The sequence below is a fragment of the Taeniopygia guttata genome, chromosome 3, assembly GCF_048771995.1.
Source record: "Taeniopygia guttata chromosome 3, bTaeGut7.mat, whole genome shotgun sequence".
NCBI lineage: Eukaryota > Metazoa > Chordata > Aves > Passeriformes > Estrildidae > Taeniopygia > Taeniopygia guttata.
In genome coordinates, this window is record NC_133027.1 from 66,185,440 (window position 1) to 66,198,964 (window position 13,525).

At 35.7% G+C, this 13,525-nt stretch overlaps 1 protein-coding gene across 10 annotated transcripts in view; it reads left to right on the plus strand.

Moving 5' to 3' along the window:
• Positions 1-13,525, plus strand: part of UTRN (utrophin) — a 523,567-nt gene that overhangs the window by 246,416 nt on the left and 263,626 nt on the right. For all 10 annotated transcript variants that reach the window (XM_030268143.4, XM_072927046.1, XM_072927038.1 and 7 more), the window contains one exon: positions 5,790-5,919. In XM_030268143.4, coding sequence (XP_030124003.4) covers positions 5,790-5,919 — 130 coding nt within the window. The remainder of the gene's footprint in view (positions 1-5,789; positions 5,920-13,525) is intronic.

The following is a 13,525-nucleotide window of genomic DNA, read 5'->3' on the forward strand; positions in this document are numbered from 1 at the left end:
CTACGGCAAGGTACTTTGTTTGAGTGATGTTTTAGATGCTTCTTTTATGTAATGATTGTCTATTAATGCATATTTGGAAGTGGATGTTGTTTTCAGTAAGTAGCCATGAGCACTTGCACTCCTCCAGAGAGTGAAGGGAAATTATCAAGAGACAAGACAGCCTCAGTGAAAAAGTATTTCTGCCCTGAAGCATTTATTTTGATAAATCAAAGGGAAAGTATTAAGTAAGCTAACATTTATTTGTCTCCGGTAAAAGATCACCAGCATGCATAGTCTAATTCTCTTTTGCCCATATGTATACTTTTAAATTCCTCTCAGTTAAGTTTCCTTGTGCATGCAGGCAAAGAATAGGAATATGCTGTAGATGTGACTTCCAGGTCTACACTCACGTTGTACCCTTGTAGCTGACACCCTATTTGCACACTCTTTATTGACACTACAGCAAAAGAGAGAGCAAGTGGCAAATGGTAAACTGAGAGACAATTTAGGAAAATGCAGCCTTTAGCACTTCTCTTTGGCCCTTTTTGAGATGTCTATTTAGATTCCTCTATCAAAAAATAAATATAAAATACTCAATATATCTGAGTTATGAAGGCAAACAGCATCCTCTTTTTTTTTTTCTTCACTCCCCCCACTCATATTTCCTTTTCTTCCCCTATTCTGGTGTTGGTCACTGTTTGTCACTGATTTATCAGAACATGTAGGATACAGTCTCATATTTAAAGTCTCATGTGCTACATGTGACTTTGTATCTTTAGGTATGTATATTAGACACCATTTTTCTCCTTCAATATTTCTCTTGCTACATAGATTTTGTATGAAGTAGTAAAAGGTAAATGCATGGTGGGTTGCACGGTCTCAAGTTAAATATTGCTCTTTATTTGACTATTTTCCTTATCAGATGGGGCAGACACATAAAATTGACTTTTACATAGAGATGTGTACAGAGACCAAAGCACTTTGAAAGTTTTATGTGTATGTGTTCCATTAAATAGTATCTGACAGGACGGAACAGCTTTTAAACATGCTATGCTTATTTTCTTTCTAGTTCATTCTGTAGAGACAGCTGGCAGAGACTCAGTCACAACCTTTATCTGTATGATCTTTATAAACAATTCCTCATCTCACTCTGTTTTCTTAATCATCCTGCTTATTCTTCCCATCCTAAATGCCATGGATTATTTTTTTCCATTTCATTTTGGTGTATGAAAGTAACAGGAGCTTTTCGAGCGCCGGGTGCAGAATAAAGATGAATAAGTAATTAAATGCTACAGGAGCTTCTGATTGGCACGTAAGGCTACAGTGTGCTGAACTGATATGAGTTACAATAAAATGCATCTTTACTTCCTTGAAAGAGTGCATAATGAGACCTGATTTAAATACGTTCTGGTTTTAGGAAACATCCCATGTGTTTTCTTTGAAATTAGCTTTGCCTTCATCTGTTGGAACTATTAAGCATTTCTGCTCCTTGAATTATTCTGTACAAGTCTGTACAATTCAAAAGAGAAAAAAAGACTGCAAATTAACAGTGAGTAATTTTGGAAGTCCACTTGCTAGGCTTAAAAAACAATTTTAAGGTGCAGCTGAAGGAAGGAAATAAGTGCTTTCAGGATACACTAAACAGTGTAAAAATCACAATAGCAAAAGTTTTGTAGCTTTTAAATTTTTCAAGAGTGGAAAAGACTCCAGCTGCTAAGCATTTCCAACAGAAATTTTGTAATGCCCTAGTTTAGGCAACTTCCTGTAAAAATCTTACAAGAAGAGTTGGGTTTTATATTAGAAATCAGATCATCTTTAATGAAGAGAGGGCAAATGTGTTTGATTATCCTGATGTAACAGAGCAACTGGTCTATTTGTCTGCATTTCCAGAGTTCTAAAGGGAGTAACATATGTTTCACAGTCACTGAAAGAGGAACAGATCAAAATGGAGACTAAATCACTGGCTCATGGTTGAAAATCATGGAGGCACTTCTGTTTTCTTCCCTGAGAGGAGGATTGTGTTAGTGGGGTCTTGGGTTACTCCACCATAGTTGGCTAACTTGAGACCTCATACCTGCAAAATGAATGCTGCAGTGCTGATTGTAGTTATTGCTTTGTTTCAGGCTGCATAAAATATTTCAAGAGTGTAGTTTTGTAAGCACATGTCCATATACCAGTGGAAGACTTTTTTCAAAGCAGGTTTTTTTAAAGTATTTTTGGCTAGTATTGTTTAGTACTGTTTATGAAAACAGTTTGTGTTGACGCTGCATCAGCATGCCAGATTTAAGTTTTCAGGATTTCCCCCCCCCTCTTTTATAAGAATCAAGAATGTCTAAAATTATTGTTGGTTCTTCCAAGACTCTTGCACGTCCTGGTTGATGTAGGAAGTAACAATGGATTTGCAAATGCAACAGGACTGTGTAAACCATAGAAGCTGGATTTAATGGTCTGTCACCTATCAGATTACTGAGGGAAGTGAAGCTTTAATTTTAAACCGTTACCTAAAGTATACAGGAATTTTGCAATTTATAATTGTTGTATGAAATGCAGTGGTATGAATTATTGCCGAAGTTGTGTACAGCCCCTTTTTTATGACCAATATAACTTTAAAATATTATTGTGCCTTATAAACATTAAAAAAAAGCATAGTGTGGGCAAAATAAATGTTATCTCTGTGCTCAGTGTTCACTTTTTCATTTTGTATTCACATCTGCATGCTTAAAAAAACTCAAAAAATACTTGCATCCATGTGTTTAGCTTATTAGTGAGCAGTTTTCAGTGAGAAGTTTTGAGATGCTTCTAAAGGTTTTAATTTTTGCCATACCTTCACCTATTGAATCTATACCAAAACTCTAGTATTAATTTTCGCTTAATTTTCTCCCTGAAACACATAGCCAGTAACAGGAGGGGAATTCACCCTCCACTAAAACCTGTGCTCCACTCAATGCTAACAGATGCTTTTAACTGTTTTAGTTCTTAATGACAAAAGGAGAATGAAGTGATATCCTTTTCTGCTGAAGGAGGCACTTCCATTCTAAATAGCCACTGGAGGGGAATCTCTTGAAAAACTAAATAAACCACTACAATATATGATTTTACTTCTTATTATATAAAAATCTTTAAAGTCAGAAAAATCAGTATTGTAGGTTTTATGTTCCTTGCTGGGCTTTTTATGACTTACTTTTACTCTGTAGTGTTCCTCCAGATATGATTTTTCCAATGAAATCTTTATTTTGTCCATTCAAGACAGATGATATTTCAGCTCAAGATCAGATTTATTAGTGGGTTTCTTTTTTCATTCTATTGCAGAGGTATGCTGGGACAAGAGATAGTATTATTGGTGTGCTTGGTTATCCTTGCATTGTGTAGTCTCATTGCTCTTGTTTAGTGGCAGAGAGACACAGAGAAATATATTGAGTATTGCTAAGAAAAGATTATGCAAGTCTGAGTGCATTTTTACACCTGTGGTATAAGAAAATACCAAAGCAAAACATAATCTAGAAAGTCTGGGGTGTGCTCAAGGCACTCTACTGCTAAATGAATTTAGTAGTATAATTCGGTGTATGGTTTATTTCATGCTAAGAGAGTTCTCTATCAAAACTATTGATAAGGATTGCCATGGATGACTTGTAGCTGATGAGCTGTATGGGCCAAACTCTTAAAATCTTTGTGTTGTCAACTTCAATTTGAACTACTTAAATGGCAGGGATGTTGGAGAATTAAATCCAAGGTCTCTTAGGTCAAACTTGATTGAAGTTTTATTGAGGGTCAGGAGAAATTGATGGAACACACTATGTGAGGGTAAACAGGAGAGACAGAACAAAAGAGATCCATCTCTAGATTGTTTCTAACTGCTGGAATTTATTAGCATACTCAAAATGTGACATAGCCTCCCTTTTCTTGTATGCTTTGGAAATATTTTGGAAATTATATGGAGGGGAGAAAAGTAATTCTAGAAATATTCCCTACTTCAAAGTGTATTAGTTAGCCCTCTGTTTCTGACAAAGTTTTTGAAATTAAAATACCTTATATGTTACTGATGCATCCACACAGGTTCTATTAACCAAAAGTCTTTTTTAAATGGGGAATTTTTTGAGCTATAAATACTTCCTTGTTTCTTTCTTGAAACAAATTCCTGTGTAGAGAATGCTTTAATGATTTATAAACTGTGGATGATTCAAAGTGTCTTATTCTAGTGTGTGTAATGTGAAATTAAAATATTGATACATACTGCGAAGAACTGAAGAGATTCTTCAGGAATGTTGCTTTTACAATACTTCCATTTCTGTATTTATATTTTTTTAATAAAGAAGTTTTTTAAATGACAATTTTCATTACTTAGTACATGTAGTATGTACTAAATCCTACAAAGAATATTATTGCTATTCAGAAGTATACAGAGAACAGTGTTCTGAGGAGTGTTTGTATAAATACAACAGTTAATGCTTACTGAAAGTTGGACTGTATAATGCAGGTTCCTAAATGTCATGGAGGTTATTGTGTTTTCAGTGCTTAATTTTTGTTGGGTTATTTATTTATTTATTTACATGTTTATTTTATTTAAAGTAGTAGAATGGAAGGATTTGGAAAGATGAGGAAGATAAAAGAATGCAGTAGGGGAGGAGGGAAGAAAAATGACATCATGCCTCCTGCTAAGCTAAAGTCAAGTTGAGGGTGTTTTATGTGACTGTGGCATCAAGAGACTAACTCATGAAAATGATAAGACATCATTTGTGATGTTTCTATGGTATCTGTTTTTCAAACTGTCTGTAGTAGAACACTCATTTTATTATATAATGTTATCAGCACTAACTGCTTTTTTTTGATCTGGAATGGGGCCTTAGCAAATTGTGGCAGCAAAATAAACCTTGACTTATATTGTAAAAAATAAAATTAGGATTCTAATAATGTTTAAATTATCTTCTTTTGTGGTTTTGTGTGTAGAAAATAATACAAATAAAACAGCAGTTTCCTTCTAGGTGGGACAGATTTATGCTTTAAGCTGGAAGGAAATGCTTCTTAAGAAACGTAACAGCTGACTACCTATAACCTTTTTTTAAAAAAGATTGGTAACACTTAACCCTTTAATTAAGTCATAAGTGCTGGAGAGAAAAATATCCTGAAATTTATTTCCATCACCATGGAAAAATCTTACATAAAAATTGACTTTTTTTTTTCTTGTGTATAAGTTTCAAAGGGTTTTTGCATAATAAAGATCAAAATATTTTTTTGAGTAATTTAAAAGATGGCTTTTTCAGAATGTGTTACCACAATAACATTTCTGATGCATGTTTTCTAAATTTTAAAAATATTAGTAAATAGCAGACAGAAATAAGATGTTTCATTTTCTGAGGAATGTTAACAATTTTTGCAATTCATCTTAGCATTTGTGAAATAATTTTCTGAAGTCTCAGTAGATGCAATTTGCTGTTATTCCAGCTATCAAAAAGGTAAAGTCTGATATAGCAATCTACTATATATTAGCAATCCTGTTGAAAGCAATAAACCATTACATTTACTTTCTAATGGAATTTTAATGTGGTAGTTTCAGTTTATTAGGCTTTTTTTAAACTTAGCATCATCACCTTTCTTGTATTCCTTTCTTCAAGTCAGTTTCCTAAAAATTAGCCTTCCACCCTCAATTTCTTGCTCCTTCTGTTTTGTAAAATTTGCATTTTTATCTTGCAGTCTGATTAATGTTGGCTTTTACTCACTCACTAGGCAGGTCTGGTTGGAGAGATGAAAACAGAGAAAACGATATTGTTCACAAAGTCAAGTTACAAATGCATTCTTCTCTCCCTTCCCAAAAGGCCCTGAGGCGTGAACTGAAGGATAAAGAGCAAACCGTTCTCAACGCTGTGGACCAGGCACGAGTTTTCCTTGCCAACCAGCCAATTGAGGGGCCTGAGGAACCAAGGAGGAGCTTGCACTCAAAAACAGGTCAGAAAATACTCACTGCTGGGGAGGGTCAAAAAAAGAGAGAAAGGACTTGCATTTCTCTAGTACATATTTTATATCCCAGTTACTTGCTCAGACCTCAGAATTTTCTAAATGGAATCATGATGGTTTTTATTTCAATGTTCTAGACTCAAGGGTTACTTCTCTTTTTTGTAAGTACTTACGTTTTAATGGAAGAAGTAGAATAATCTCTTCTGCCTTTTCTAATTTTTGGTTTAAAATACTAATGATAGTTCTGTTCTTTTTTCTTAACACAATAATATACACACCTTAAATGTAGTCAGAATAGTACTTCAAGGATTCCCATTCAAACATCCATATGTCTACTGCAAAGTTTTTCTCCACAAATAGAAATAAGCATATTTAGTTGTGTATCTCATTAGAAGTAAAATATATCAGCTTTAGGAAGGCAGTCAGTACAGAATCCTGGAGATTTGAATATTAAGTGAATCATTGCTAAGGAATGGAACCACAGCTATTCTGGAAACTGGTTTTGCATAGTATTTGTTGAGATATTACTCTGTCAGAGACCTAAAAAAGTTAATAATTTTTCTCCACTCCTCCACAAATAAAAAATAGTAAATTATCTCTGTAAGTTATATCTGTGATATAAACTATAGCATTATGAAGCCTTGCTTTTAGTTACACAAGAACTGTTCTCAGAAAATGTAATAATCTGCTTTTGCAGAACTATCAGTTGCTATAAGGTGTTAACAATTTAGTGTGCTGTACAATTTACAAAATTACAGTAGATCTGCTTTTATCAGGAGTTAGTTTTTTACTTCTACACGTCATCTTATACATCTCCATTGCAAACTTCTTAAATTTGTTCAGTGGAAACAACTAATCTCCTGCATCCATACTTTGTGTTATTGCTGTACAAATTTTTAAGTGGTTACATATTCCCTAGTTCAACTTTTATCACAGAATTTGAATATCTGGTGATTAAAGCAAATGAACCATTTATCTCATTGATTAGTGCTGCTGGTACCTTAGCTTTACTTCTGTTTTGAGCTCCTGACTCCTTAAAATATTCAGTTTCTCTTTACTCTCAAACCTATTTGCTTTATGGCATTTACTGTTTTAGTTGGTCTAAATCAAAAGCAACCTTGCAGTTGAAAAGGAAGGATGCTCTTTGTATATTTGTTCCTTCTTTCATACAGAAGCTTGAAATTGCAGGTTCTCTTTTCAAAAAACATAGAACCTCTCAGTGCAACTGATGCCAGTACATCAAACCTTATAAATGCAAAATGTTCATTTTCTAACAGGATTTGATGTCAGTGATCTAGTCAGTGTTGATTGATGGGATGCAAACTGCAAGAGTAAACTTCAGATGCATCATAAATTCTTGCTATCCAGTCTGTTATGATGAAAATTGGGGTTTTTTTGTGTAATACCAATGGCAGTGAAAACAGTATAACAGGGAATTTGATGACCATGGTAAACTGCATTGCAATGACAGCCATGGCCTGCAAGTGATGTGTGCATGTCTCTGGTCTAGTCATTGTATTTGAAAACCAGTCATATGTTCAGACTGGGAAGCCTCATACATGTGCACTGAACTTCTTTTCCTCTTTCTTCTTCACACTCAGTACTTCCATGGACTTTCTTTTTTGAGCATGTGATGGGTTAGTCTTGACTACCAGCCAAACTCCCACCCATCCGCTTATGCCTTGCACTGCAGTGGAAAGGAGGCAGGAGGTGGGAAGAACGTGAGTGAGCTCATGGGTCAGGATGGGGATCAGATGAGTCACAGATGCAGATCCCATACAAATTACTGTTGTGGATCAAACAGGTTTAGTTTGGGGAAAACAAACTATTTATTGCCATTTAAAACAAATAATTAAATACTAAGCTGGTCTGTAGTGGGGAAAAAGTCCTCACAAACATTAAAACCACAGCTTTCCTCCCACCTTTCACAGACTCGGCTTGACTCCCTCATTCGTGTCTCTTTCCTGCCTTCTTGTGATGCCAGTTATGCTCAGAGAGGCAACAAGTGGCATGAGAGGGTGGCAAGGTGGTGACTCATGGTTAGCCTTTCTCCTGCTTCTTTTCTCTCATGGCTTTCCTCTGTCTCCATGGGGAAAATCTGCCTTACCATGGGGTTGCTCCTCCTCCTCTGACTTTGGTGTTTCCTCTGCTGTTTCTCCTATTGGTTCCCTCTTCCTCTCTGGTGTTTTCTGTTTCTTAAATGCACTTTCCCTGAGGTGCCACCGGTGTGGCTGAGGGTCTCAGGTGTGCCCTATGGTGACTTGTCTGGAGTCTGCTGTCCCTGGCACTGGGCAGCCCCAGTCTCTTCTCCCAGAGACCCCTGTGAAGCTCCCGCTGCTGGCAGTGGGTACTCACACCCTGTGCAGAACAAGCCCGCACTTTCTGTAGATTAATAGACCTTCAGGCCAAAAGCTGACTTTAAATCATTCTGTCTGAGCTCATATATATATATAATAAGCTGTTAATTTTCACCTTAGAGTGAGTCTAGTAAATTTTTTCTGACAACTGATGCCACCAGTCTCCAGAAAGCTTAATCTCTGAACTAGAAGACAGCCAGACACGCACAGTTTTTCTTCAGGTTAACTGTTATCAGTGAAGGGCGTGAGCTTTAGTTTGCTTTTAAGATGTTAATTTTTTTTATTTTCTGTCAGGCCCTTGGTCACTGGTGTTCTCTGTAGTTGATTAAAGTTAACTTGTTAACTTCAATAAAGTCCACTTCATGTTGATAAATGCAGAGTTATGGATTCTAAACTATTGACAAATAGTGAACACTGCACAGTTTTGAACATTGCTTTGGCTGGTTCTATAATAGAAATAGCAAAACTATTTTACTAACTCAAACTTGCATTAGTTGGAAATCACAGTTTCTTGAAGTTTTTTCTTACCTTGTATAAGGGAAGGGGTCGTTTTGGGGAAATGGTTAGCTAATCTGAAAATGATAAAGGTTGTGAAATTGTTTTCTATTTTCTTCAACCTCTAAATCTAATTTTTTTAATCAATATTTTTGATCATTTTCTCCTTCACTACAGGTCTTTTCATGCCAGGGAGGGCATTGTTGCAAGGGCAAAGAATGAGACAGATTTAGGAGAAAACTGATCAGAATCAGTTTTGAACTTGTTTGACTGAGACCTGTTTGAAGGACTTACTGTTCCATCCAAAGAGAACATTTGTTACAGCATGCCTTATGATAAGCCATTATTTTCTGTAATGGTCTTGTTAATTTCAAATATATGACAATATTGTAGTTTCAGGTTATGAGTAAGCCTTGGTTTCTTCTTTTTCCATCTTCACCTTATGCTTCTTGTGTTGGCCTTCTACTGTACCAGAGAGTAACTGGCACAGTCAGAGTTCTCTATTTTCCAGGAAACTACTTTCTTAGTCAATTATATCTCCCATCTGTCTTTTTTCTGCTTTTGTTTTGCCATGTTTCTGTAGAGAGGCCCCATCACAAAAAAGCAAGCTTTGCAATCTGCCTGTATTTGAGCTGCCTCAGCATCTGAATGGAGCTGATTTATAAGCCAGTAGTCCAGCTGCTGAATTTAATGGATGGACAGGTTAAAGAAATTGAAAATTCTTATGTTTTTAGCACATTTTGTCACTTCTCCATAGTATAAAAGAAAACTTTGCTCTAAAAGTGTTAATTAGTTAATTAGAGTTCTCTATGGCATAGTTACAGCTGGCTTCTTAATTCCATGTACTGTAAGGTTACAGGCCATTGGAAAGACAGAGGAAAGCGGATTTCATATTTTGTGTCCCTAGGGTTCTATGAACTAATGTTAAAGCTTTGCTGAAATTCTGTCCTTATATTTTCACTGAAGCAGTGGAACATCCTAGCAGGTCATCACAGGCCACTACACTGATTCTCATTGTAATAGTGAATGGTTCTGGCAGTGTTGTCTAACTACTGTAGGAATTTAATTTTCTTAAGAAAATTTGATTCCTAGCTTTGAAAGCTGCTATTTGGTAGCAAAGGTGGTTGTGATAAACACAGCATCTAAAAATAAGTACTTACCAACTGTTATCTCCTATTAATTGAATAGAAAGCCCCATAAATCACATCTGTGTAATAAAAGAAGTATTTTACTAAGTATCAATGAATTGTATGCAGATACTTTATTTAAACTTGTTGCGGGATAATATCTTTACCTGTTTCATAAATAAAAGCTAAACTTTTTTGCTAACCACCACTGACATTTAGGTAAATTTCTCGGCCATAATTTTTCCTTTTGCAAGGAAGATCTCACTGAAAATAGGCAATTTATTATTTTCTAACATATAACAGGTATATGCCAGGCAGCATTTCTATTCCCAATCACTTGTGTTTGTTCTCTAGCTATCACATACTACTGGGATTCCTTTTTTTCCACTGCTGTGCAGTTGGACTGACTATGAAATCTTGACTGTAAATTAGAAGTGCTTAGGAGAATTAAGAGGATGTAGCTCACTGGAAGTCAGTGGAATCATATCCAGAAACCAATTATGCTATTTTCAGCATTACTGCATTTGTTTTAGTTGGAGCTCATTCACTCATGACTTTTAAGAGTTTCTTCCTATGATAAGAGAAATGTGCATTTACCCATGAGAGAATCACAAAATACTTCTCTCTCTCATTTTCAATTTGATCTTTTGGTCACCTACAAGTTTAGTCCACTTTGGTAAAACTTTGAAATTCTTCCTGTAGGGTCTGCATGGTTGTCTGCTCAGAGCCATATTAGTAAAGTTCAAAGAAATTGTTTCCACTTGCTGAGTGTTGTGAAGTGCAAACTTAGAAGATGTTAATGGAAACAGGCTGGCCTGAGTTCAAAATGGTTAATTTTATTATTGGTTGATTGATTGGGGGTTTTTTATTCATGAGGACCTTGGGATATAAACCTAGTCATATTCATTCTTGACCTGTAGGCTCTGTTGTGCCCCAGTTTTACCTGAAATTCAGGGTGTTCTCTATGGGTGGGAAGCATATTTACATTTAACTAAGTGCTGCTTATTCTTACACTTCCTCTCCCCATCACATCAGGACTAAGTTTTCTGTCAAGGTTGTTAGAAATTCAGACAATGCTTTCTCTGCAGCAATGCTAAAGACTTCATGATGCAATGATAGCCCTGCTTTTGGATATTCTGTGTAGGAGTTTGATAATGGGCCATTGTGCCTACTCTAATGCTCTGAAAGTTTTCCTCATGAGCACAGTGCTGTGTCATCCTTAGTTTTTACTGCAAAGATTGATTGAACCAAGGAAGAGACAGTGTTTGACATCATGTGAGAAGGAGGCAACATGAAATCATCTCCAGTTCCAGTATATTTGGTTAAGAATTTTACAGAAATTAGAGGAAATTAATGTAATTTTGGCAAGATGTAAAGAGATCACTAGGCTACATAATAAGGATTAGTCGGTTGATTGAAATGAGAACTGCTACAGCCAAATAGTTTTAGAGGTCTAAAATAAATTCTTAAGCAAGAAGAATTTTCTTCACTGATGTTATCTATATATGTAAGCATGCAAGGAAATTATACGCTGAAAATTTAGGCCTGAAAGTTTTCCTTCTATGGCACTCAGTCTTTGCTAGAGACACAGAAAAGCTTTTGGAGCTTTCAGTGCTTTATTTTTGACAGAAAATGTATATTAAAATCAAGTTGCTTTTTTCTTTTCACTGCAGAAGAAGGCTTTTTTTTTTCCTTGACTGCAAGGTCAGTTAGTATCTGTCCTCTCTGGTAAACAGATGGTCCAGTGAATATAGGCTGTTCTTACTCTCTGAGTAGCTGCTGAAGTGAAGATAATGTAATAAGTACCGTTAAAAAAAGGGGTGGGAAGACACTGATCAAACTGATGATTGAGAAGATTTTATATTAAGTAGGAACAAGAGAGCAATGACTACTGTGTAAAATTTTTTCACAGCAAAAAGGAATCCTGTCTGCTGGTTTGTGTAATGACATGCTGATTAAATGAATTCCAGATTAATAGAAGAAAAATCTTACTGTTAAGACACTTTCTTTGATATTTACAATTTTATGCTATGGAACTTGTATCTTGAAGAATGTGATCTCTGCTTGAAAAAAAAGAATGTGTTGCTCATTAATAACTTGGGATTTTGTGATGGAAAACAAAAGTTATACAAGATGTACTTCTCTTAAATTAATATATGCTGAATGGTTTATAGCTTATAAAAGCACATTTTTTGCTCTATTTCCCTAGTAAATGTCTTTTTAGTGCAAGATTTACTAGCACTTCCAAAGTGTTTGAAAACTAAAGCAGTCTTGCAATGAATTAATATTTTTCAAATACAATATGTAGTAGATATCCTTGCACAATAACACTGTCACTGACAAATGGTCTTCAAACCTGTTTTGGGTTTCAGTTCTGTTGGGATATTTGTATCACCCCAGTCATTCTGGAATCTTTTTCCCATCCCCAAATAACTAGTTGTTCTCTGAGTAAAGCTGCCTTGTTTTAGCTGGCCAGATGAAGACAGTCCCCTTCTTCTAATCACTGAATCATCAAGCTTGGAAGAGACTTTCAGGATTATGTAATCCACTTGTTAACCCAGCACCCCCATAACCACCCCTGAACCTATCCCCAAGTGCTATATTCAGTGCATTTATTGCTGCAGCCACTTTTCTTATTTCCTCTGTTAGAGCAAGAAGCACTCATTGGATCTGCTGTGTCAATACATGTAAGGAAAGCCAAAGAGTTATGTAAGATTTTCAGCTCTTACAATAACATCTTTCTACATGTTCTTTGTCAAGTGACTGATCTTTTTAATGGGCTAATAATCTTCTGTAGACCTGCTCAGGTCTTACAACATTCTACTCTTTTATGCAGAATTGGTAGGTTTTGACTCTGACAATAGATAAAGAATGATGCCACTGCATGATGTTGCATCAAAATGGTGGATTGCAGCTTTGCATATATGGAACTCTGCCTTAGTCCAGTTTCTGGGTATAGTGTCTTCTTGTATTTGGAGGCTTTATCCAATAGGTCTGTAATTTTCTGTCCCCTTTCAATAAAGCTCAGTATTGCCTTACCTTATGTAAGGTATTCCACCTCTGGGTGCTCCCTTAATTTTCATTTATAACTCTTGCAGCTTTCATTCCTGAGGTTTGGTTGCCAAGAACCTTTAAGCCGTATGATAGGAAACCTCAACCTATGAGAGAATCTGTAATATTAAATGCTGGTCTTTCGGTGCAGCTTGACTTCTAGATTTTTCACAGTCCCTTTGTCACTGGATTGTAGTGAATTCCCATTCATCCATCAATATTATTATTCTCAAAGGTGAATTATTCCCAAAGTACTTATGGTAACAACTTCTTTGATGTCTTTACATAGGTATTGTGCAGCTGTTCTTTTCTGTGTAAAAGATTTTTTTTTTTTCCTTGAAGAGGGTTTTACTTAGAGCATGAGCTTTATTTCTTTTCAAAAGAAATAAATATTTTCTTTGCAGATTTTAGGGTAAAGATCATTCCAAAATTATGTTGTATTATAATGCAGTTTATTCTATTCTAAAATGCTGTAAATCCAGAGACAAGGTGCAATTTATCAAAGCATAGCTTTGGTCTTCATCTTTGTTCTGGTGTGCCAGTATTGCAAATTGTAGGTTACTGCCA